This window comes from Cervus elaphus, chromosome 5 (assembly GCF_910594005.1).
Source record: "Cervus elaphus chromosome 5, mCerEla1.1, whole genome shotgun sequence".
In the NCBI taxonomy this organism is placed as follows: domain Eukaryota; kingdom Metazoa; phylum Chordata; class Mammalia; order Artiodactyla; family Cervidae; genus Cervus; species Cervus elaphus.
Window position 1 is genome coordinate 115,489,145 of NC_057819.1, and position 25,644 is coordinate 115,514,788.

Here is a 25,644-nt window from a genome sequence, read left to right on the forward strand (position 1 = left end):
AGACCTTGGCCTCAGGAGGGGCCTTGGGTGATCAGCAAGAAACAGCAGCCAGAGCCCCAGGAGGGTGACAGTCCCAGGGAGCAACAGACAGCAGCTGCGAGGGGGGAGGAACAAGCTCACCAGAGAGACAGAGAGGTGAGCTGAGGGGAGAGAGCCAGGCTCACGCTGTGCGGGGAACTAGTAGTTTGCCAGTTATCAGAGCTGATGGAATCTTTAGAGCTTTCACAACAGGGGCCAATCCCCAGAGGCCTTACATGTTTGATTCAGCTTTTTAAAAAATGTATTCACTTTCTGGCTCTTTCGGGTTTTAGTTGTGACACACAGGCTCCAGAGCCACTCAGACTGACTTACCCCCATGCATGGGGGAATCTTAGTTCTGGACCAGGAATCAAACTGTGTCCCCTGCACTGGGAGGCGGATACTTATCCACTGGACCACGGGGAAGACCCTGATTCAGCCTCTTGATTTCATGGATTTCTGTCAAGTCACCCATGTTGTTTGGCTCACACAAATAGGTGCATGCTCAAATTTGGGAGTTTGCCAGAATCATCTGGAGGACCTGATATACACAGAGCTGAGGCCTTCTTTCAAAATTTCTGATTCAGAAATTTGAAGACTTTGTCAGACCCAGCCTAAGCACAGTATACATTGTCTCACTGGACCCTCATCCAGTCATTCAACACATATTCATCAAAAATCAAGTACATTCAGAGCACTATCATAGGTGCTGAGAATAGATCGGCAAACAACAGATTTCCCATCAAGGTGAAAGACAATACAGCGCTAACGGCTGTGTGTTTGTGTCTGTGTCCATCTACATGTGTATCTATGCCATGTGAGTATCATGGGTGCCAAAGCCACTTGGCAGTCAACAGAAATACAAGACCAGGGAGAGGGGGATGTGAACTAGGAGGGCTCAGGGTGAGTAGGTGTAGATCGTTCACAAGATTCCAAACGGAATCATTTCTATTTTACAGGCAAGAAGTGACTTTCCCTAGGATATACTCATTAAGACATTCCGATGTGCTGCATTTCCTCGTGTAGCTTCACAAGTACCCTCATCAGAGAGGCATTCTTATCATCCCCAATTAAAATATCAGGACCCCCAGTTTAAAAAACCTGAAGCTCCAGTGGTTAGCAGGATTCTTGAATGCAAATCCTTACTTCTTTTCACATTGGGCAAGATGCTTAGCCTCTCAGCACTTCCATCTGTAACAGTGCTTTCAAGAAATATATGAGGCACACACATAACTGGTTTTTTTGTTGTTTTTTTTTTTCATTTGGCCACACTGTGTGGCTTTTGGGATCCCAGTCCTCCAACCAAGGATAGAACCTGGACTCCCACACTGAAAACACTGAGGCCTAACCACTGATCCACCAGGGAATTCCTTCCTGCAGGTAAATGCAAACATTCTTAGGCAGATAAAAAAATAAACAGAAGTGGGTGAAATTAAGTTTAATATGTTCTTTAATTCAAGTTATTTCAAAATTCTTCAGTGGTCAGTGGTTAGAGCTCTATCCTTTCAATGACAAGGCAGGGAGAGTTCCATCCCATCCCTCCTCAGTGTTCTTTCAAACCCTGGGGCACATCGCCCACCCCATACAAAATCAGATATCTAAAATATTATTTCAATATGTAATTAATATCAACATTACAGAGATATGTTACAATTTTTTTTATGTTACAATTTTTAATAGTAAGTCTTTGAAATCCCATGTGTCTTTTCCACTTTCAGTACCTCTGAATTGGGAGGAACCACCAGCCCAGAGTTCCCTGGCTGCATGTATCTAGTGGCTGTGACAACACAGATCAACAGAATATTTCCTGTTGTTTACTCGCTAAGCAGTGTCCGACAGTTTGGGACCCTGTGACCCGCCAGGTTCCTGCGTCCATGGGATTTCCTAGGCAAGAACACAGTCATGGGTTTCCATTTCCTCCTCTAGGGGATCTTTCCGACCCAGGAATCGAACCCAGGTTTCCTGTCTTGCAGGCGGATTCTTGACAATCTGAGCCACCAGCGAAACCCACAGCTGAGGAGGAGGCGCAGGGAAACGAGGTCCTAGGCGGAGGGACCTTTCGGTAGGAAGCCCGGGATCGGTTTGGTTCCTAAAGCACCGAAGGACGCGGGCGCTGGAGTTGGAGTGAACCCCTCCGGCGGCCCGGCCCCGCCCTCCGCATCCACACGCCCCCTCCCTTCCCCGCTGTGGGCCATCCGCCTTCCGCCTGGCAGGGAAGCCCCCTCCAGACACCCGACCCTACGAAGCCCCTCTCTCCGCAGGCGGAGGCCTGTGTAACACACGTCAGTCCGGCCGTTTCGAGCGAGTCAGCCTTGCGACCTTGTCTTCAGGAAAACTCTCGGCCAACAGCTCCTCTCACAGGTCCCTCTCGCCGCCCACCCCGCACCCCCTCCGGTCGGGTCTCTCCTCTCCCCCAGCACCAAGGACGAGCTCCCCTGCCGCAGCCCCGAGGCCGTCCCCAGGGCGCTGCGGTCCCGCCGGAGCCACGCCTTCCTGGCGACAGAGGGCGGGGCATGCAGATTCGAGATGGCGCTTCTGCCCGAGAACGACGAAGCTACAGCAGATGCGGAATTTCTCTTTTACAATGTGGAGGATGAAGCCTGCTCGAGAGTCTGGTGTAGTGGCGCCATAGCACTGTCAACGAGGCAAAGGCAGGGCGCCCTGGAGTGAGCGGGGACCCGGGTCACACTGAGTGCAACATGCCCGACAGCAGGACGGTGACAGCGACGGGCGGTGCCGCGGTATCGCTTCTCGGCCTTTTGGCTAAGATCAAGTGTAGTATCTGTTCTTATCAGTTTAATATCTGATACGTCCTCTATCCGAGGACAATATATTAAATGGATTTTTGGAGCAGGGAGTTGGAATAGGAGCTTGCTCCGTCCACTCCACGCATCGACCTGGTATTGCAGTACCTCCAGGAACGGTGCACCCCCTCGGGGACACTTACAGAAGTACCCAAAAGTAGAAACTGGCCCTTTATCATCAAGGATTGGATTATCTCAGTGAGTTACTTTTCTGTAGGGTTTCTCTGGCAATCCACTCCAGTACTCTTGCCTGGAAAACCCCAAGGACAAGGAGCCTAGTGGGTTCCTGTCCATTGGGTTGCAAACAGTCAGACGTGACAGGACTGAGCAATTTCACTTTCTTTATATGCTTTGCTCTATGATTCCTGACTACATGATGGATTGACTAAATGTACTCAAGGGGTGCCCTTAGCTGGGAGTTTCCTGGTCTGGGGTCTGGTCTCTGAGACCTTGGACCTTGTGCCTTGGGCCTTGGGTCTTGGGCCTTGGGTCTTGGGTCTTGGGCCTTGGGGCTTGGGAGGGATGCCTATAAAACCCTGTACTTCTAGGCAAGGTCTGAGTAATCCTGAACCCTCAGGCCTTTACTGGGGATGAGGGATTTCTTAGAGGAGAAAAACAGAGGCCATGGGAGGGATGACACTGGGGAAAGACCCCCTCAAGGCCTGGTGGGCTGAACCCTGGCTGAGAGTCATCATGAGTCCTGTCCTGACAAGTGAACTGGCTTGGAAAAGCCACCTCCCCCTTTGGAGCCTTGGTTTCCTCAGCATGTAATGAGGGGCTTAGATGATTCCCCAGGACAACCCAGGCTCTGGAGTAAAGGATGGGTGAAGCTCACCTAGGAAGCAGCTGAGGGCATCCTTGTTTCCACTGCATCCCAAGTACCCGAGTGCACAACTGAAGGGAGGAGGGGAGTCTCAGGAGGAGGGATGGGAGGGGAGAGGAGGTCCCTGGGCAGCTTCCGCCAGGGAATCACAAAGACATCTATTTCAAATTCCAGTTTTGCTTCCCCAAGAATGAATTGGAGAGGGAATTCCCCAGTGGTCCAGGGTTACAATTCTGTTCTTCCACTGTACAGGACACAGGTTACATCCCTGGTTTGGGAAATAAGATGCCAAGGCCAAGAAAAGAAAGAATAAAATGGGGAAAACACAACCTACTACTTAGAATAAATGTGAAAAGAAAAACTGAGGGGAGGGTAAGGGCCCCTTAGATACCCTTTTCTCCCGCCAGGGGCCCAATTCAGAGGCATCTCATCCAAAACCGAGTTCCCAGAGCGCAGGCCAGGGGTGGGGGTGAGGGGGAAGATGCTGCCCCCTGGTGGATGAGTCTGAGTCTGTCACTGCCTAATTCTGAAGCAAAGCGGTGTTGTGTTGGACAGTTTCTTTTCCCTCCTTCTGAGGTTTTGTGGTTTCTTTTTCTGGCCATGCGGCCCAGCTTGTGACATCTTAGATCCCCTACTGGATATTGAACCCTTCCCTTGGGCAGTGAAAGAATGGAGACCTAACCACTGAACTGCCAGAGAATTCCCCTGGAGTCTTCTTTTCAGACAGGACATTCACTACGGTTTGAGTTGGGAATGGAAAAGCCACCCTTTTCAAGTATTTTTTGTAGAGGTAAGATGAGATGTAAAAGAATATTTTCTGAGCAAGAAATTTGATTTCAGTGACATTTCTTATGCTTTTACTGAGGGCCTAATAGCTGGTGTTGGGAAGGCAGAGGCGGGAGGAGGCTGGAGGGCGGAGAAGGCTGTGAAGAGGCAGGTGCAGCAGGTTGTGGTGTCTTAGGAGACAGATCCACACGGGACAGATTCCAGATTCCATCTGCACAGGACACTGGCACTTAGGGAGACCTTGGCCTCAGGAGGGGCCTTGGGTGATCAGGAAGCAACAGCAGCCAGAGCCCCAAGAGGGTCACAGTGCCCGGGGAGCAACAGCTAACAGCTGCCAGATGGGAGGAACAAGCCCACCAGAGAGAGACAGAGAGGTGAGCTGAGGGGACAGAGCCAGGCTCACACTGTGCATGGACCTCACTGTCGGCTAGTTATCCTAGCTGAGGGACTCTTTAGAGCTTTCACAACGGGGACAATCCCCAGAGACCTTACATGTTTGATTCAACTTTTTAAAACTGTATTTACTTCCTGGCTGTTTTGGGTCTTAGATGTGACACACAGGCTCCAGAGCACTCACTCGTAGTTGCCTTGAGCATTGTGGGAATCTTAGTTCTTGACCAGGAATCAAACTGTGTCCCCTGCACCCGGAGGTGGATACTTAACCACTGGACCACCAGGAAGTCCCTGATTCAGCTTCTTGATGTCACAGATTTCTGTCAAGTCACCCATGTTGTTTGACCCACACAAATGGGTGCTCAAATTAGGGATTTTGTCAAAATCATCTGGAGGACATGATATACACAGCGCTGGGGCCTCCTTTCAAAATTTCTGATTCAGAAATTTGAAGACTTTGTTAGACCTAGGCTAAGCACATTATACATTGTCTCATTGGACCCTCATTCTGTCATTCAACACATATTCATCAAAAATCAAGTTTAAAAAAAATATTTAAAAATATATATATAAAAAATCAAGTATATTCAGAGCACTACCATAGGTGCTGAGAATAGACCCGCAAACAAAAGGCTTCTCGTCAAGGTGAAAGACAACACAGCAATAAAGGCTGTATGTTTGTGAATATACCTACATTCTATGTGTCTGTGTCCATATCTACATGTGTATCTATGCCATGTGAGCATCATGGGTGCCAAAGCCACTTGGCAGTCAACAGAAATATAAGACCAGTGAGAGGGGGATGTGAAATAGGCTCAAGGTGAGTAGGTGTAGATAGTATGCAAGACTTCAAATGGAATCATTTCTAATTTTCAGGCAGGAAGTCACTTTTCCTAGGATATATTCATTAAGACATTCTGATGTGCTGCATTTCCTCATGTAGCTTAACAAGTACCCTCATCAGAGATGCATTCTTATCATCCCCAATTAAAATATCAGGACTCCCATCTTGAAACTCCAAGGCCCCAGTGGTTCACAGGATGCTTGAATGCAAATCCTTATTTCTTTTCACATTGGGCAAGATGCTTAGCCTCTCAGCACTTCCATCTGTAACAGTGCTTTCAAGAAATATGTGAGGCACACACATAACTGTTTTTTTTTTTTTTTTTCATTTGGCCACACTGTGTGGCTTTTGGGATCCCAGTTCTCCAACCAAGGATGGAATGCAGTCTCCCACACTGAAAGCGCCAAGGCCTATCCACTGAACCACCAGGGTGTTCCCTCCTTCAGGTAAATACAAATATTCCTAGGCATATCAAAAAATAAACAAGTGAGTGAAAATAAGTTTAATATGCTCTTTAACTCAAAATATCTCAGAAATTGATGCATGAGACAAGTGCTTGGGGCTGGTACACTGGGACAACCCAGAGGGATGGCATGGGGAGGGAGGTGGGAGGGGGGTTCCGGATGGGGAACACATGTAAATCCATGGCTGATTCATGTCAATGTATCGCTAAAACCACTACAATATTGTAAAGTAATTAGCCTCCAACTAATAAAAATAAATGGGGAAAAAAAAAGATATCTCAGAAATTCTCTGGTGGTCAGTGGTTAGAGCTCAATGCTTTCAATGACAAGGCAGGGAGAGTTCCATCCCATCCCTCCTCAGGGTTCTTGCAAACCCTGGGGCACACACCCTCCCCCACCCCAGACACAAACCAGAAATCTAAAATATTTCGATATGTAATTAATATCAACATTACAGAGATATGTTACAATTTTATTTATTTATTTTACAATTTTTAAAACTAAGTCTTTGAGATCTCATGTGTGTTTTCCACTTGAAAGTGGAAACTGTTGAATTCCGGGTACCTCTGGATTCAGTGGTACCTCTGAATTCGGAGGAGCCACCAGCCCAGAGTTCCCTGGCTGCATGTGGCTAGTGCCTGTGACCGCTCAGATCAACAGAATGTTTCTTCTTGTTTTTAGTATCGAAGTAGTCTCCGACTCTTTGGGACCCAGTGACCCGCCAGGATCCTCTGTCCACTGGATTTCCTAGGCAAAAATACCGGAGTGGGTTGCAATTTCCTCCTCCAGGGGATCTTCCGACCCAGGAATCGAACCCAGGTTTCCTGTCTTGCAGGCGGATTCTTGACAATCCGAGCCAGCAGCGAAACCCACAGCTGAGGAGGAGGCGCAGGGAAACGAGGTCCTTGGCGGAGGGACCTTTCGGTAGGAAGCCCGGGATCGGTTTGGTTCCTAAAGCACCGAAGGACGCGGGCGCTGGAATTGAAGTGAACCCCTCCGGCGGCCCGGCCAGCCCTCCGCATCCACACGCCCCCTCCCTTCCCCGCTGTGGACCATCCGCCTTCCGCCTGGCAGGGAAGCCCCCTCCAGACACCCGACCCTACGAAGCCCCTCTCTCCGCAGGCGGAGGCCTGTGTAACACACTGCAGTCCGGCCGTTTCGAGCGAGTCAGCCTTGCGACCTTGTCTTCAGGAAAACTCTCGGCCAACAGCTCCTCTCACAGGTCCCTCTCGCCGCCCACCCCGCACCCCCTCCGGTCGGGTCTCTCCTCTCCCCCAGCACCAAGGACGAGCTCCCCTGCCGCAGCCCCGAGGCCGTCCCCAGGGCGCTGCGGTCCCGCCGGAGCCACGCCTTCCTGGCGACAGAGGGCGGGGCATGCAGATTCGAGACGGCGCTTCTGCCCGAGAACGACGAAGCTACAGCAGATGCGGAATTTCTCTTTTACAATGTGGAGGATGAAGCCTGCTCGAGAGTCTGGTGTAGTGGCGCCATAGCACTGTCAACGAGGCAAAGGCAGGGCGCCCTGGAGTGAGCGGGGACCCGGGTCACACTGAGTGCAACATGCTCGACAGCAGGACGGTGACAGCGACGGGCGGTGCCGCGGTATCGCTTCTCGGCCTTTTGGCTAAGATCAAGTGTAGTATCTGTTCTTATCAGTTTAATATCTGATACGTCCTCTATCCGAGGACAATATATTAAATGGATTTTTGGAGCAGGGAGTTGGAATAGGAGCTTGCTCCATCCACTCCACGCATCGACCTGGTATTGCAGTACCTCCAGGAACGGTGCACCCCCTCGGGGGAACCTACAGAAGTGCCCAAAGTCAGAAACTAGCTCTTTCTTGTTCTTTCTTGGTGTGTTACCTCTTTTTTTTTTTTTTTTCCAGTTTGCTTACATGCTTAGCAAGTTATCCTGATAATTGCAGGGGGAAGAATAAGTAAGTTCAGTGGGGTAAAATATCAAAGCCCAGACTTAAAACTCACTTACTTTTGTTATTTTCTTTTCCACATTCTTTCATTTTTCTGAAACTTAAGCCATATCCAATTCTTTAAGAAGTTCTTTATTTCATAACCTCACCTTAAGTGCAGATCTGTGGGATTCTCTCAAACCTCAAGCTCTCTGAAGTCAGTTCTTTCTACTCTGCATTCTCAGTCAGGAATGAGATGTTATGTCTCTACCGACTGCCTTCCTTTGCTGCCTCTAACATTTCTTCTGTGTACATGTTTTCTGAACTTCAGGCAGTTTCCAGTGAAAGCCACTGAGATCTACCTGGAGTCTACGTTAAAATGATGGGCTTTAAATGCAGTCTGTGTGTTGGTTGTATTGGGATTTCATTTATACAGGTGGCTGACTGATGAGGTCTGTGCCACTGAAGAAGTTGTATTATTACTTGGAGGTTTTATTACGTAGAAGAGAAGAGGGCCTAAAGTAAGAACCACTGTGTCTTTTGGATACACAAGATAGGCTGTTCAGGTCATCACAAAGTTCAAATCATGTATGAACCAGAACGACTTCCCCACCTTACCTTCTTTCGTCCATTTCCGTTGATTCCTGCATTCGACCAAGATCTAGCTGGGGTGCTGGTCTAAGTGCACCAGACAGTGTGGTGGTAAAAGCAGCCGCTGTGGCAATCTCCCCAGGTACCACCAGACAATTGCACTCATCTCCTGAACTAGCAAGGTTATGCTCAAAATCCTCCAAGCTGGTTCTCGGTGAACCGAGAACGTCCAGATGTCCAAACTGAGTTTAGAAAAGACAGAGGAAACAGAGATCAAATTGCCAGCATTCGCTGGATCCTAGAGAAAGCAAGGGAAATCCAGAAAAACCTCTACCTCTGTTTCGTTGAGTCGGCTAAAGCCTTTGTGTGGATCATAACAAACTGTGGAAAACTCAAAGAGATGGGAATACCAGACCATCTTACCTGTATCCTGGGAAACCTGCATGCGGGTCAAGAAGCAACAGTCAGAACCTTCTATGGAACAACTGACTGGGTCAAAATTGAGAAAGGAGTACGACAGGCTGTTTCTTGTACCCTGTCTGTTTAACTGTTTCGCAAGCACATCATGCGAAATGCCGGGCCGGGTGAGCTACAAGCGGGAACCAGGATTGCCAGGAGAAACATCGACAGCCTCAGATCTGCGGCTGATACCACTCTAGTGGCAGAAGGGGAAGAGAAACTAAAGAGCCTCTTGCTGAGGGTGAAGGAGGAGAGTGAAAGAGCCGGCTTAAAACTCAACATTGGACTTCCTGGTGGCCCGGTGGTTAAGAACCTGCTTGCCAATGCAGGGGACATTTGTTCAATCCCTGGTCCAGGAAGATGCCACAGGCCCTGGGGCAACTAAGCCCCTGTGACACAACTACTGAGCCCGCACTCTAGAGCCCATAAGCCACAAGTAGAGAGTAGCCCACGCTCCCGACTAGAGAGAGCCTACATGTGTCAACAAGGACCCAGCGCAGCCAAGAATAAATACATAAGCGATTTTGAAGAAAAACACCTCAATATTCAGAAGGAAAAAAAAAACAACAACACTAAGATCATGACATCTGGTTCCATCACTTCCTGGCAAATAGAGGGGGGAAAGGTGGAAGCAGTGACAGATTTCCTCCTCTTGGACTCTAAAATCACTGAGGAGGGTGACTGCAGCCAGGAAATCAGAGGACGGTTACTTCTTGGCAGGAAAGCTATGACAAACCTAGACAGTGTGTTAAAAAGCAAAGACATCCCTTTGTCAACAGAGGTGCATATGGTCCAGGCTACAGTCCTTCCAGGAGTCATGTACGGTGGTGAGAGCTGGACCATAAAGAAGGCAGAGGCCGAAGAACTGATGCTTTGGAACTGTGGTGCAGGAGAAGACTCCTGAGAGTCCCTTGGACTGCGAGGGGATCAAACCAGTCCATCTTGAAGGAAATCCACCCCGAATTCTCCTCGGAAGGACTGGTGCTGAAGCTGAAGCTCCAATACTATGGCCACCTGATGCGAAGAGCTGACTCCTTGGAAGAGACCCTGATGCTGGGAGAGATTGAAGGCAGAAGGAGTAGAGGGTGACAGAGGATGAGAGGGTTGGGTGGCATCACCGATTCACTGGACATGACCTTGGAAACTTTCTGGGAGATGGTGAGGGACAGAGAACCCTGGTGTGCTGCAGTCCATGGGGTCAAGGAAGAGTCGCACATGACTTGGTGACTGAACAACAGGACCAGTTTCGGGGGTGCGGGGTGTGCCAGGAGGCTTGGGGGAGGGGCCGGAGAGGGATAAGGCCTGGAGCAAGTGGGGTTGTGGGTAAGTGGAGTTAAAAAAAGCATGTCCATATTTCTATATATGTGTGTGTGTGTGTGTGTGTGTGTGTGTATTTGTATATGACATGTCTGTCTGGTGCTAGATACTCACAAACTCACACCCATCTTGGGGCACAGAGGGGCGGGCACCTCTAGTGGCAGAAGAGAGGGGGATGGCTGAAAACGGGCCCACGTTAGGTTTTCTTAGAACCGAGCTTCCCACCAGGAGATGACGGCTCAGAGAAGTGTCTGGCAAAGTCACTGTTTCTCCCTAGTGTTTGCTAGTTGAGGGCTGACTCCTGCCGGGCATGTCCAGAGGGGGCCTCAGAGCTAATGTGGCCGGCAGGTTATTAGGGTTCCCTGAGAAGGTGTGAAACAGATCACCACCCCCACCCTTTCCCTCCCACAGGAGAGAGGGAAAACCCAGGGCAGCATGGAGTCACGGAGCCAGGAGCCGAGGCAGGGTCAGGTGAGGCCGTGACCCCAGGTGCCACCCACCCTTATAGAAACCCTGGTGCTGTGGGCCGGGCGCCAGCAAACTGGCTTGTGTGTCACCAGCAGCCCCGCGCCCCTCCAAAGTCGCCTTCTTCTGCTGGCCTCCCCCTCGGAGGCGCCATCAGTGAGCGGGGCCTGTGCTCCAGAAGCGGGCGAGGTCTTGGGACACCGTGGTCCACCCCGCAGGTCAGCTGCCCGCTAGCTGTGTGACCAGGGCAAGCTTCTTAGCCTCTCTGGTCTCATGGATCACGACAGTGACACGAGGATGATGACAGCGCCGATCCTCTCTAGGGTGTCCAGTATCCAGGTGGGTGTGATCACAGCAAAGAACGCAGGGCAGCGACTGCCAGGCGGCTGTCCCGTGGGGCCATCCCCGGGGGGCGGGTGGGGGTCTTTCCCCTCAGGGTTGACAGAACTAGGGGACAGAACTAGGACAGAACTAGGTTGACAGAACTAGGGGAGGGCCGACTCTGCTAGTCTCACAGACCCTGCAGCTCTCTAGCGGCTGTGCAGAGAACTGAGAAAAGACAAGTGCGCCCGCCCGGCCATGTGAAAGTCGCTCAGTCGTGTCCGACTCTTGGCGACCCCATGCACTGGACCCCATGGAGTCCACCAGGCTCCTCTGTCCGTGGAATTCTCCAGGCCAGAATCCTGGATCGGGTAGCCGTTCTCTTCTGCAGGGGATCTTTCCAACCCAGGGATGGACCCCAGGTCTCCCACAGATCCCTTGCAGGCAGATGTTGCCACCACGGAAGCCCAAGAATACTGGAGTGGGTAGTCTGTCCCTTCTCCGGAGGAGGTTCCCGACCCAGGAATCGAATCGGGGTCTCCTGCTGGTGGATTCTTTACCAGCTGAGCTACCATCCCAGGGTACCAGTTAAGGAGCCCGGCCAGGACCCTGGGAAGGAGTCAGGTGTCTGGCAGCCTCGGGCTCACGCGGCTCCCCCGGATGCACAGCCACGGCCCCGGGGCTCACTTCAGGCTTCGCGGACCGTTCTGGTCCTGCAGCTCCCGCACCCCAAGCGCACTCCCCCCGCCTTCGGACCAGAGCTGGCACCTGTGACGCCTGAGCGGAGCCTGAGGATGCTGGTCACGCCCTCAGGGTGGAGGAGGGCGGTTCATGGGAGCAGGCCAGGGAGCCAAAAGAGATGTGAGAATCGACCAGAATGTGGAGAACAAGTTCAGTGTCACTGGTCTGGAGAGGACACGGGCTAGAGAGCCTTGGCTAGGTCGCTCAGGGTGAGCCGAATGGAGAGGAGGGGAGGATGGTGACCACCTGCCCGAGAAAGCACCACTGCTTTTCCACCTTTAGGCTAAGATCAAGTGTAGTATCTGTTCTTTACCAACGTAATGCCGGATACCTCCTCCCTCTGGGAACAATACCAGTTAAGTGAGTTTTTGGAGCAAGGAGTTGGCATCGGAGCCTGCAGTGTGTCGCAGCACTTCCCAGGAACGGTGCACTCCCTCCGAGAACAAAACTGGCACCCCCAAATGGTAGACTTGTTCCTTTCCTGGTTTTCCTCCTCGGGAGATTTCTCTTTTGTGTTTTTCACTTGGGCTTCGGTGGGGTCTGTGCAGCTTTTTCCCTGTCTTAGTTTTGTTTTCTTCTAGGCTGATTTTGATTCTTTCAGTTTGATCCAATTGCTTAGTCCTGCTTTTCCCTGTCCATTTCCTGTGGTGACCCAAGGCGGGAAGCGCAGGTAAGACCTAGGAGGGTCTTTTTGGAATGCAGGAACAGAAAGCAAGACCCTTATCGCCGTTTCCTTCCCCCATGCTGTAACCATTAATGGATTTCAGGTCCTTGTGAGCAGTATAACCTGTCTCCCCTCCTACGCCATAGGGAGAAGATATTTGCCTTGGTCTTCCCTCCAACCCACTATATGTGCCTCATCCAATCAGCAAATGACCCCCAAGACCCCTATCCCACTCCGTGTACCCTGGGTATAAATGTGAACAAAGGACCCACGTTCAACGTCGGCTCTCTCTTGAGCTGGCCCGCTGTTCCAACAGTGTCTCCCATTTTAATAAACTTTATTTCCCTCTCGTTCTGTCTCATGTCTGGAAATTCTTTTCCAACCTGGGCGCCCGGACCATGACATTTCCCTGTTCGTCACTAACTCCCAGAGCTTGCTCAGACTCATATGGGTGATGCCGTCCGACTATCTCTCTCATCTTCTATCCTCCCTCTCTCCTCCTGCCTTTGGTCTTTCCCAGCATCAGGTCTTTTCTAAGGAGTCAATCTTTTGATTCTTTAACCTTTAGGTTTTGTTTGGAAGATCCCCCCACACCCGCCCCGTGTTGTTGTTGTTTTTATCTGCGGACTGGTTTCTGGAACGGTCTTTTCTATTGTGCCAGAGGATTGAGTCGTTCCTGTCTGAACTTTTGGTCTTCTCCTGTGTGCTTTGTACAGAAGGCGCTGTGCTAAACTCGCAGCCAACAGAGATTTTGGAAGCCCCGACACTCAGGTCTGAATCTATCAGGGTGAGTCTCATCAGGCTCCATCCTCCTCTCTCGTGCCTCGCCCCCATCTCTTCTGTCTCCCAAGCGCCTCCACATCTCCTGAAACTCGGTCATCTGCCAAATCTCCCATATATCTGCTGCCGTTTGTTTCTGGTACAGACTCTAATTAGTCCCAGAGAGGATGGCAGACTCATGCCTCAAAATAGCCATCTTATTGGGGTCTAGAGGCCAGGTTCTTTCATGGAACCAGAGAGAGGGAAGCGGTGAGGAAGCAACGTACAAAAAAGGCCGAGGAGAGAGGGAGAGGCGGTGAGGAATAAACTAAAAGGGGCCATCAGTCCTGCAAAAACATCTCTTGGAATGGCCAGCCTTGGGGAGGGGATGTGCAGATCTCATCTCTCTTGGAGTCGTGCACACAGGTGGGTAGGGTCAGATCAGCCCTCCTGGGAGCCGACCGAAGACACTTTAACAGACGGGCAGAGAGGCAGGGTTCTCTGGGGGCAGGCCATTGTGTATCACGATAATAACAAAAGCAACAGAAACCCAAGGTTGAAGTCCAAGAAACAGATCCAACACGGAGTCAGAATTGGTTCTACCCTGGACGGTTTCCTAGATGTGCCTGGTTCACTCACTCGCCCTCCGCCCCTCACGTCGACCCCAGCCGACGGTTAGTTGGACGGTGACCATCCTCTGGTAGAAATACCACCCAACGTGGCCACGTAAGAGAATAGCTTGGACACCCCCTCCGATGTAGGCGATTGAAGTCAGGTTCCTACAGGTAGCCCTAAGGCTGGCTGGGCCCGACCAAACAAATGACAGGCCAGTGACGTCCTACCCGCAAAGGTCTTTCCTCACAGGGGAGGAAAGTTTTCCCTTCTAGACCTCCTGTGGGCGGGGGTGTGGGGGTGGGGGTGGGGTGGTGTCCAGGGCTCTCGTCGCAGTCGTACTTGGGTCCCGGGCACCAGGCACCACCGTCCGGCCGTGGTGAGGCAGGAGGTACCTGCCGCTCCCCACCTCCACCCCGGGGTAAAGCAGTTGTTTCAGATGTGTTCTCTATTGACCAAAAGGTCCAAGAGGAGAAGGGCAGGGCAATGAGGGCGAGCGGGCTGGGCCCCGCCCAGACCACACATTTCTCTTTCTGGAAGTCGGGACACCTCCCTGACCACACAGGTACAGAACGGCTCCTCGGAGGTCAAAGGGGAGTGATGCGAACGAATGCCAGGCTACCCACAGGCCGGTAGAATCCACTTTGGCTAAGAGATGCATGCACACCTGTAGAAGGACCCTGAGATATACCAAATATGGCCTGTGAACCAGGCAGATCCAAATGATCGGCCAACGGAAACCTGGAGAAATGCCTCACAAAAGCAATTCAAGGGACTTCCCTGGTGGTCCAGTGGTGAAGACTTTGCCTTCCAACACAGAGGGTGAGGGTTTCATCCCTGGTGGGGGAGCTACGATTCCCACACGCCTTGTGGCCGAAAGATCTAAAAAGTAAACTAAAAAAGTAATTCAAGCCACCACAAGGGCGCGACTCAGGGACTCTCCCTCTGCGTCTGCCCGCGTGCCTATCCACACATAGCGTACTCTTTTCCTCTCAATAAGTGCCCCACTTGTTTCACCACTTTCCGTCTCCGTGGGGATTCCTTTCCGCAGAGCCGAAGGGCCAGGGGTCCTTGTCACTGACCACGGGTCTAGAGGCTAGGACCCGGTGCTTTCACCGCTGCGACCCAGCCCCAACCTCCGGCTGGGAACCCAAGCCACTGCAGGCCTAGGTCTCCCGAGATCAATCGGACCAGACTCTCAGGCGGGGCCCAAGTCTCGCTGTACTTCCAAGCTCCACAGGTGTTTCCGAAACAGAAGGGAAGGGGGCAGGGCATAGCTTTTGAAAGAATGGCACAGCCCGAGGACACAACAAACACTCATTAGAATCACATGGGTCTAAGATGGGCTTCCCTGGTGGCTCAGATGGTAAAAGGAATCTGCCTGCAGTGCAGGAGACCGGGTTCGATGCCTGGGTCAGGATGATCCCCTGGAGAAGGGAATGGCTGCCCCCTCCAGTATTCTTGCCTCGAGAATCCCATGGACAGAGGAGCCTGGCGGGCTACAGTCCATGGGGTCTAAGCTGGCAGAGAACTCAACTTCAAGCGGACCTTGATTCTCAAGCAGCAAGCTAAAGGACATACCCAGAGGCGCCATGAGAGTTCCAAGGCACTGTCAAAAGACCAAAAAGTGGGCAGTGGCCCAATTCCTGGAAACCTCCACCCCTTTCCCCTAATAGTTGGAATGATCCTCCCACTCACCGTCGGTGCCCAGTCGCTGGGTCAGCCCGACTCTTTGGGACCACGGACTGCAGCTCGCCAGGCTTCCCTGTCCTTCACCATCTCCCAGAGCTGGCTCAAACTCACGTCCTTTGTGTCGAGGCCGCCACCCAACCGTCTCATCCTCTGTGGTCCCCGTCTCCTTCCGCCTTCAATCTTTCCCAGCATCAGGGGCTTTTCCAGTGAGTCAGCTCTTCGCCTCAGGTGGCCAAAGCATTGGAGCTTCAGCTTCAGCCTCAGCCCTTCCAATGAATATTCAGGGTTGATTAGCCTAGCAGCTGATCAGCTCATTAGCCTAGGAGATTACCCGGCCCATGAAAGCTAACCACGCCACGTTTGGAGGCCGCCACACTCGCCCTCTGGGATGGCCCACACTCTGCCTATGGAGTGTGTTTCTCTCGGAATCAATCCACTTCTTACCTATCACTTTGTCTCTCACTGAATTCTTTCTGCGATAGGACGTGGAGAACCTGAGCTTCATCGGGTCTTGAAACCAGGTACGATGGGCTCTGGCTGGGTCGGAGGCCCAGCCGCGTGGATTGGTGTCCCAGCCTGCGCTTGTCCGGGTTCGAGTCCCGGTCTGAGGTCAAGGGCTTCGCTCCCGCTGCCCGGCGTGCATCCGGAAGCCCTGCCAAGACGCCCTCGTGTTCTGACACACGGACTTCTCCGAGACAGGGAAAGGGTCCGATGCACTCCTGCCGATGCCGGTCGAAATCGGCGTGGGACAGCACCAGACCGGTTTTGGGTATAACCCGCCACAGGCACTCTGGTGGACAGTGGACGGGTGAGGAAACACCGAATTCGAGGGTTGTGTCACGGACGGGAGTCCGCCCAGTCCGGTGGGGAGGCCTGTGGATCCGTCCTGGAAAACGTTGAGCGCAAGCCCCATAGATTCCGGGTCGCATCTCCCCATCCCCCTACCCCCAAATTTGTCCTGCGTGCGGAGACCGGTGACCCCCCCCACCCCCACCCACCCGCCCCCGCCGCCAGATTCCCCCCGAAGAGATTGACAAGTCCCATGAGGAGGCTTCCCAGGGAGAGCGGGGTGGCTCTCCGCGGCAGACCAAGAGCCAGGAAAGGAGGCCAGGTCGGTGTTCCGATGGTGGTGAGCAGTGGAACACTTCCCTCCACATCAGTAAACGAGGACGTCACAGTCACCAGCGACTGCGGCCGTCACGGGAAGGTGAGCCGGTGAGCCCCGCGGGCGCTCAGGACTGAGAGAATACCTGCCGTCTAGCGGCCATCCCACCACAGCCACTGCCTCCAGGTGAGCCCCGAGGAAGCCCAGGATGTGAAAACCACAGGACGGTGGCCCCAGAGAGCCGAGATGCGTGTCAAAGGAGTGATTTCCGTGAGCCCAGACTCGAGCATCTCCCCAGGTATAGAAAAGCGCTAAGGTCCTTACACCCGGGATGCCTGGTTTTCTTCCATGTACAGAACAGGAGACACCCCTTGACGTTCAGACCGCCCGCCCTTTGTTTGTGGCAAACCTTGGGTGTCACCTGGCTCCTCCCCCCACCGCCCACCTCCTCCTGGCGGTTCTCTCAGGGTCGCTTCAGACGCTGACTGCGGGGCTTGAGGTCCTACATATTCCCGCCGAATAAAACACAAGTCTCGACTTTTAGGTTGTGGATTTTTTTTCTTTCTTTCTTTTTTTAAGTGGATAGTGCTGAGCAGAGGGGCGGCCGTCGTGAGGCTTTTCTCATCAGCTTGCCGGGGTCCGGCGTGAGAGGGGACGAGGGAAGGGCGAGGCTTAGCAGCTCTCGGGCAGACCCTCAAGGCAGAGTCAGACCCTCTGTTTCACACCGCCAGCTGCTTTCTCCTCGGTGAAGCTCGGGTGGAGAGCCGCCTGGACACGGGCACCGTACAGAGGGGTCACAGAAGCGCCTTGATCTGAGCTAGGAGGGCTCCGGCCTGGGTAAAGGTGGGGCACAGCAGGGCCGTGCTGGTTCCCCCCCCAGAGAAGCTGAACCCAGCCGGCCCAGTCTGGGATACGGAAGGAGCCTGTGAGGGGAGAGACGTGGGGTTGGGGGATGAGGAGTGTAAGAGAGAGCCCACTCGCAGCAGGCGTTCCCCGGAGCAGCCGTGAGGCCCAGCTCACACCCTCGCAGCGTCTCGGCGGGTCGGCGGGGTGCAGGCCACGGCCCTCCTTCGCCCAGCGCGCCCCCTGGCTTTGCACCTCTGCGTTCCGGCCGACGCTCGTGCCAAGCGCCTCCCGGAGGCTCTTGCCCCCAGGTTCCCCCCTTCTGTCAATGTGACCGGCCCGCGCACCGCCAGCGCCCCCAGCGAAACTCTAACCTGTCCTGGAGGCCGTCTCCCGGGTCAGGAAGGCCTTCCTGACTGGGCTGGCTTCCTGTCTGTCCTTCGCACCTGGTCACTCATTGGGTGTGTCCGGGTAGGGATCCCGAGCCACCCGGGAGAGGCCTGGAGCCCTGAGGAGGTCCCACCAGGTGGGAGCCGCACCGAGTCGTCCACCCTCTCAGCAGGTCCCTCAAGAGCTTCCCAGGTGGCGCGGTGGCAAAGAATCCGCCTGCCAGGGCGGGAGACGCAGGAGACGGGGGTTCGATCCCTGGGTCGGGAGGATCCCCTGGAGTAGGAAATGGCAACGCGCTCCAGTTACTCGCCTGGAAAAGTCCATGGACAGAGGAGCCCGGCAGGCTACCGTCCATGGGGGTCGCAACGAGTCGGACGGGACCGAGCGACTGAGCGCACACAGGGTCCCCTCCTCATCACGCCGGGGGTCCTGGCCATTCGGCTCCCGGGCGGGACAAGTCCGGGCAACAGGAGCGGTGTCTGGCCCTGGGTCCCAGCACAGGCCCTGGTGGGTCGAGTCTCGGGTGGTGAGTGACCGGTCGTCTGTTTGTCAGAACCGGGGGTGAAGGCGGGCAGCCCGGACCCCAGCTCCGACACTCACAGCTGTGTCCTGTCAGGCAAACCCACGTCCCAGGGGTAAAGGCAGGAGCCTTCTCACTCGGACTCCTGGTCGGGCAGAGGGCCGGTCCCCTCCACATTGCCCGTCGCTGCCGGAGCCGGCATCCGTTCTCCGGAGAAGGGTCATTCGTGTAAGGGATTCCTACTTGGCCTTGAAGGGTCACCTCTCAGCGTCGGGCTCTGTCTGACTGGGTGTACCACCCACCGTCTGCACGGACGGGAGAGGTCAACCCGGGGCCTCGGCGTATCAAAGGTGGTTAGGTCCGTGAGTTCTGCTACATTTTAAAGGCACGTCCAGGCCTATGACTCCAAAATGCACATGGGATGCCGCTGAGGCTTACAGGCGGCATCTCAAACAGGTGGTATGAAGGGGAAATTTGCTCATTCACACCGTGCTCCAGAGGAAGGTGGGGCAGTGGTCAAGAATCCGCCTGCAGATGCGGGAGACGCAAGAGGCGCGGGTTCCATCCGTGCGTGGGGAAGATGCCCTGGAGGAGGAACAGGAAATGGCAACCCGCTCCAGGATTCTTGCCTGGAAAATTCCATGGACAGAGGAGCTTGGCAGGCCTACAGTCCACGGGGTCGCGAAGAGTCGGGCGCGACTGACCACCACCACCCAAGCCCGGGAAAGCACCTCCCGGCTGGACGATGTAGATGTTGAGGGAGAAGAAGACGACGACCTAGAGGAAGATTTAGGAAATTATTTCATAAGCCCTTTCGGCTCAAAATGGAAACGATATCTTCTTTAAATGGATAAATAGGACGATATAAAAACGGAACCTTTAAACAATGCAATCGTCATCACCTTAAGCAAAGCCCAACTGAAAAGCCAGCAGGAATAGGGAAGAGGGTCGAAGACCACCGACAGGGAGGTTATTAATAGCTCACAGAGAGAAAATGTAAAGGCTTCTCTGGAACAGGAGGGGACCCTCAACTTTATTTACCCACGAGAGAAAACCGCACATCCGAGCCAGGCTGGAGCACCGTTTGCACCTAAGAAATCCACCCCTCGCGCTCCCCCCCTACCCACTCCCGCCACCGAAAAAGCAGTCCCAAGTCTGAGGCCACGCGGGGTTGTTGGCGAGGCTGGGGGACGAGGCGCTGCCGGAGAACGCCTGCCCTGCTCTTCCAGTCGCCGTCCCCGATCTCCCGAGCTTCAAGGCTCCGTTGCGGCGAGGGTGGCCGGGACCGCCACGGCCCCGCACCGCCTTGAGGGCACAAGGGGCACCCGAGCGGCCTCCGCAGGGCGCGGTGCCCCGGAGCCGGACGCGCTTCGCAGACCCTTCAGTCCGTGCACCCGGATTGGAGCAAATTCCACGGGAGCGCATCACGCAGTGAGAAACGGAGCTGCCAAGTGATCGCGACGGGCAGGGTTCCATTCCAACGACTGTCCCCCAGGACATCGCTTCTCAGGACGAGTCCCCCCCCACCCCCACCCCGCCGCACCAGGGGGCCCGAACTGTCGGGCAGAAGACCGGCGGGTGAACACGGACGCGAGCAGAGCGGCCCGGAGCAAGGAGGGGCGAGGGGGTGTGGTGCTGGCCGTTAGAGCCGCGGACACCGTGACGGGCGTCGGGCACTAGCTCAGCGTGTAGGAGGCAACGGTTGCGAGTGCAGCGCGAGCCGGGGAACGAGCGACAAAAGCGAGCTCTTGGTTTCCGGGGCTCGATCCGTGAGAGCTGCTTCCGTGTCAGCGCTTCCCTCGCCGTCTCCGGCAGCCGCCCCTGGGTGGGGTCTGCCGCAGGAAGCGCACGGGGCCAGGAGGCCGGGAGGCGGGCTCCGGGTCTGGTGTGGGCTCGGGGAGCGAGGAGGCGGTCCGGAGGGTGGAGTCCGCCCGCGGTAGCCGCGCCCCCTCGGGCGGCAGAAGGCGGAGCATGCAGATTAGAAATGGCTGTTCGGCGCGGGAATGACGGAACAGTTAAGGACATAGAACTTGTCCTCACAAAGGTAGAGGACAAAAAAGTCTGCACAGGAGTCCGATGAAAGCACTGTCGACGACGCAAAAGGAATCAGACAAGGAGTGTGGTTGAGGGTGCTCACCGTGGGTTGAATGGGGATGGAGCGAGGGCGGCTGCGGCCAGGCGGAGCTAACGGGTATCGCTTCTCGGCCTTTTGGCTAAGATCAAGTGTAGTATCTGTTCTTATCAGTTTAATATCTGATACGTCCTCTATCCGAGGACAATATATTAAATGGATTTTTGGAGCTGGGAGTTGGAATAGGAGCTTGCTCCGTCCACTCCACGCATCGACCTGGTATTGCAGTACTTCCAGGAACGGTGCACCCCCCTCGGGGGAAACTAATACTGGTACAACAAAAACAGACGTGTTTAGAGGTGGCTTGCAAAGCCTGCACGTGTCGAGATAAGAAATGATCAGAGTACCGTAGGTCTTCCGAAGTCGGTGTTTTCTTTCCTCACTTCTTAGTTCCCAGCGCTTGCGGAGGAGCTTTTTGATCTCATTGCGTTCTTCACGGGTTTAGATGAAGCAAGCATTCTGTATTCTTCGCAGGTATAGATGATCCAGGCTTTTTTTTTTTTTTTCTTTTTTAAATCTCTGAGAGGGGAGATTGCTCGCTGGGAGGCTTTCTACCGAGAGTTTGCTTCGTTTTAGAGGTATGGGTTTCCATTTCTAGCCGCAGAAGCTTCCCGCCCCCCTCCCCCCCCCCCCTTTTTTTTTTGCTTAAAGGCGCCCGCGTTCGGTAACTTGTTCTTACTACGTGTAGTTTTGAAAGGGGCCGCAGTTTAGTGACACTCCATTAAGACGTTTGGAGGAGGGGGAGGTTAAGGTTCAGCTAGCTGAGGCCCTGAGGCGGAGACCCTCCAGCGGGCCTCAGGGGCACAAAAGTGGCTCTAAGTGCAAGCACGGGCATACTTTGAAGCAACTCAAAAGGATTTACACGTAATGCCCGAAAGCAAGCAGTAGTTGGTAGACATTTAGTGAGGGAGAGAGCTTTCTCCCACTGCTGCTCAGATGGCGGAAGCTAGTCGAATTCCTCAGTATGAAAAGGAATACACGGAAGGTATTAATTAGCGAATGAGGGGGAAATGAAAGCACTACACCAAGTGCTGAGCTGGAACAAGGATTCCAAGGAGGAGGCTTAAATGCTAGTGGGATTACGTGAAATGTTCGTGTTCCTGAGAGAACTGTTGTAGCAGGAAATAATGAAGACGTTCCATTTTCAAGGCCAACCGGTCTTGACCTTATACAGTCAAAACCTCTGGCTCTAAAAATACCACCATCGTGTGCTTTCCGCTAAGTGATAGACGGCTAGATTTTCTGGATTTAGAAAAACTCCAACCCCTCAAAATGAGGAAATCTGTGCAGCTGACAGGCTAAAAGGAGCGCGCTCGCTCTTCACCAAAATGGAGCAGCCGGTCAGAACTGACTCCAGGTATGAGTCCTGGGCGGCGGCGGCCATCCTCTCCTGCCTTCTTTCAACGTGATGAAGGCTCCCCGAGCGTTGGAAACTGTGAACGACGCACCCCGCACGCGATTCCATTTGGCTGCGGCTAGGGAGGACCCTGACCCCAGTTGGCCCGAGGATCAAGCATCAAGGCCGCTTTCACCCAGCGCCAGTATCAGCACTTGCTTGAGTCTCGCAGAAAAGCAAAAAGATTCAACGGGGAACAGCCTGTACGAGACGTTGAAAGAAACGAAGAAAACCCAGGCAAAGAAAACCTTCCCCTGCTTGTCCAGGGGCGAGTAGCTATGCGCCGTGCCCGTGCCCGAGCCCGACACATGTACCAGGCTCTCAAAGTCAGTGCCCTACAACGACTCGGCGGCCAGTGGCTGCTAAGAAAAGCCAGCAACAGTAACTGCAATGGAAACTGAGAACCAACAGCAAGTTTCGCTAAACTACCACTGTTGAACCCGCCCAGCCCACCTCGCAGTCAGTCTGCTTTTGATAGACACAGATTATTCCCCGAAGGGGGTGCACCGTTCCTGGAAGTACTGCAATACCAGGTCGATGCGTGGAGTGGACGGAGCAAGCTCCTATTCCAACTCCCAGCTCCAAAAATCCATTTAATATATTGTCCTCGGATAGAGGACGTATCAGATATTAAACTGATAAGAACAGATACTACACTTGATCTTAGCCAAAAGGCCGAGAAGCGATACCACCGTCTTGGCCTTGGCCGCTACCACCCTCTCCTCACCTCCATTAAGCTCACGGTGAGCAAAGTCAGCCTCAAACGAAGGCCCGCCCTCTCCCCTAGACTGCACGGTGTCCTAGTGCCACAACTTCTAAGACGTCCATCGTTCGTCGGATCGTTTCGCTTGTTGGGCGCCTTTAGGCTTTCTGTTCTCCCACGGCACCCCCGCACCAGCAGACAGACGATAAATTTGCATGCCCCGCCCACACGCACGCCTTCTTCCTGCTCCCCGTGTGCGCCGTCTTGCGGTGGAACCGAAACAAGCGCGTGGCCCAACGCTCCCGGAAACGCCCAGACCGAGAAAGACGCAAACCGTTCCAAGCGGGTTTTTCTTTCCGGCATTTCTTTTTCTTCTTAAGATTTTTTTCCCCCGAACACATAGCTACGTACCCACCCACCACTCATCATCTTACTGTTATTTATTGTGTACACAGACACAGATGAGTCGGCTGTGTTGAAGTTCTCTTTTTACTTTCTAGATTTTAATTCGTCGTGATTTACTATGGCTTTCTTTCCATGGTCTCTTTTCTTTTTCTTTTTGGCTACCCGGGCTCTTCTACGGCTCATGTGGGAACTCAGTTCCTCCAGTACCGATAGAACCCGCGGCCTAGCTTACATTGGGAGCGCAGGGTCTTAACCACTGTACTGCCAGAGAAGTCCCTGCAGTCACTCTTTTCCGTCTCCCTCAGACTCTCTCGGTATTTTTATTTGGCATTGCTGGACAGGGGGCCAAGATATTCGCGACACAATTTGGCTGCTCTTCCGCCAGCTGCTCGCCAAGAAGGCTTCCACGTAGGCCTCCTCGGCTTGATGGGAAGCTCCGGGAGAGAGAGTGGGAGGATTTCTCCCAGTCCAGATTGCTGCGGACTCCTTGCCATAAGGCCGTGCCCCATCACAGCTGACCTGCCTTCTTGGCCGCTCAACTGCAAGCCTGCTGTGATCCCATGGACTGTAGTCCCAGCATGCTCATCTGTGCCTGGTATTCTCGCTGCAAGAATACTGCATTGCTTTCTCCAGGGTTCTTCCCGACCCAGGGATCAAACCTGCCTTACAGGCAGATTCTCCTGCATTGTAGGCAGATTGATTACTGTCTGACCCACTAGGGAGCCCCCAAACTATATAATCATAATATAATTATCTGGCTCCAGGGGAGTGATCACACCATCCTGGTCATCTAGGTCATGATCTCTTTTGAATAGTTCTTTTGTGTATTCTTGCCACCCCTCCCCCCCCCCTTTTTTTTTTAGTTCTACCACTTTTACCCTGAAAGTAATGAGCTTCCTCCCAATTCTGGGATTCTCCTTGCCCTGGACAATTAGACAAAGCTAACTTCTCAAAATTCTGACCCTGAGAGAACATAACTATGCCTAGGAAAAAGCTTGATGTAGAGCACAGTATTTAAGTTATAAATTACCGTGCTCTAGTGCCCTCCAGCAGCAACTACTGAGTCTTTGTGTTGCAGGAAGGGGGACCCCTTCCAGGGCCCAAAACTGGGCTCTTGTCTAACACTCGGAAATGAATTGTCCGAGGAGATACTTGTGCTGACAAAGCAAGAGATTTTATTGGGAAGGGCACCTGGGTGGAGAGCAGGAGGGTAAGGGAACCCAGGAGAACTGCTCTGCCGCGTGGCTTGCAGTCTTGGGTTTTATGGTGATGGGATTAGTTTCCGGGTGGTCTTTGGCCAATCATTCTGTTAGGTAGTTAGAATAGGGAAAAAGAGTCCAAAATGGCGGTGGCTAAATGACCTGGAAGGGAAAGCCCGCAAAAATAGAACAAAGGAAGGTCCGAGGACCAGAGTGAGAACCTCAGGTAAAACAAACAACGCTCCAGCCTAAGCCCAATTTACATAAGGCAGGCCCAGGGACAGAGAAACATATAAAAGAGGAGCCAAAGCCCTCTTCTCCCCCTTTTTTTGCTCCCTCCCTCTCCCCCACAGCAGGAAGAGAGAAGGCCTCCAAGACGATGCAACTGGCAAAAAGGGGAAGTTTATTACTGACTCGAGCCAGGGCCCTCTGCCGCATCCAACGCAGTGGTGCAGGTCAGAGAGCCCCGAGCCCAAGCTGTTACACAAATTTATAGGGTGAGCACAGGCCAGTTGGTAGTTGGTTTTAAGCGGATTGGTTACAAGTTTGCAAAGCAATTTCATTGGTCAAAACTTTCACGCGGGCGGGACTTTCCTGGGGGTTTCCGCCCCGTTCCTAATTTCCTAATTGGCAAACAGCGGTCAGTATTAAGTGAAAGCTAATTGGTCCTAATTGGCAAACAGCGGTCAGTGTTAAGCGAAAGGTAATTGGTTGTATCCAGGTGGCCTGATAATCTTACCAAGTAGGAAGGCCTACTCCTAATCTAAGCTGCGTTACTTCTGCTCACCTCACATTCCCCCCTGTCTGTTGTTCAAGTAGAGGAGTCTTCCTCTTTTCCATCTTGGGCCACTGACACTATAAGTGGACCCAGGAGGGTGGAGTCAGCCAGGGGGAGTGTTGAAACCAAGACTCAAACCATCTCTGCTGGGCTTCCCGTTCTCTCTAATCCTCTCTTATTCTGCAAGACCACCTCAGACAAGGAAGTCAAAGACTTCTCTAAGTGACTGACTGATTCTCTTACCACTCTTGTATGGTCTGCATAGAACCTCGCAGACCCTACCCTGTTGGAGAAAAATCAAGTCATCTACAGCAGCTCGTAGGGAGGAAAGCCCTTGGCCTTGCAGAGATAGTGAACCTTGGTTAAATTGCACCCATATCTGAGGTACTTGGCCCTGCAGATTGCGCCACACTCGGGGCTACCAAATCTCTGTTTCCTATGTCCCATTCCCGGGGCCCATCACAAGAGGTTACACAGCTCCAGCTCCTGCAATCAGCAGAAGAATTAGGAGACCT

The 25,644-nt window shown here is 53.3% G+C and overlaps 1 protein-coding gene, 4 non-coding genes and 1 pseudogene across 5 annotated transcripts; 5 read left to right on the forward strand and 1 right to left on the reverse strand.

Moving 5' to 3' along the window:
* The first annotated feature begins 2,717 nt into the window (after nucleotides 1-2,717).
* On the forward strand, nucleotides 2,718-8,097 carry LOC122693243 (translation initiation factor IF-2-like). Its single transcript, XM_043900788.1, has 4 exons — nucleotides 2,718-2,759; nucleotides 4,373-4,435; nucleotides 6,029-6,114; nucleotides 6,968-8,097. Exons 1-4 carry the CDS (start codon nucleotides 2,718-2,720, stop codon nucleotides 7,623-7,625), a joined length of 849 nt encoding a protein of 282 aa, XP_043756723.1. The 3' UTR covers nucleotides 7,626-8,097.
* Nucleotides 2,762-2,952, forward strand: LOC122695958. Its single transcript, XR_006341681.1, has one exon. It is a non-coding gene; the product is annotated as a U2 spliceosomal RNA (small nuclear RNA).
* On the forward strand, nucleotides 7,737-7,927 carry LOC122695953. The gene has a single exon (XR_006341677.1). It is a non-coding gene; the product is annotated as a U2 spliceosomal RNA (small nuclear RNA).
* A 4,098-nt stretch (nucleotides 8,098-12,195) lies between the features above and the next one.
* Nucleotides 12,196-12,368, forward strand: LOC122695693 (annotated as a pseudogene).
* An 8,342-nt stretch (nucleotides 12,369-20,710) lies between these two features.
* Nucleotides 20,711-20,901, forward strand: LOC122695961. The gene has a single exon (XR_006341684.1). It is a non-coding gene; the product is annotated as a U2 spliceosomal RNA (small nuclear RNA).
* Nucleotides 20,902-22,540: 1,639 nt separating this feature from the next.
* On the reverse strand, nucleotides 22,541-22,731 carry LOC122695954. Its single transcript, XR_006341678.1, has one exon. It is a non-coding gene; the product is annotated as a U2 spliceosomal RNA (small nuclear RNA).
* Nucleotides 22,732-25,644: the final 2,913 nt, after the last annotated feature.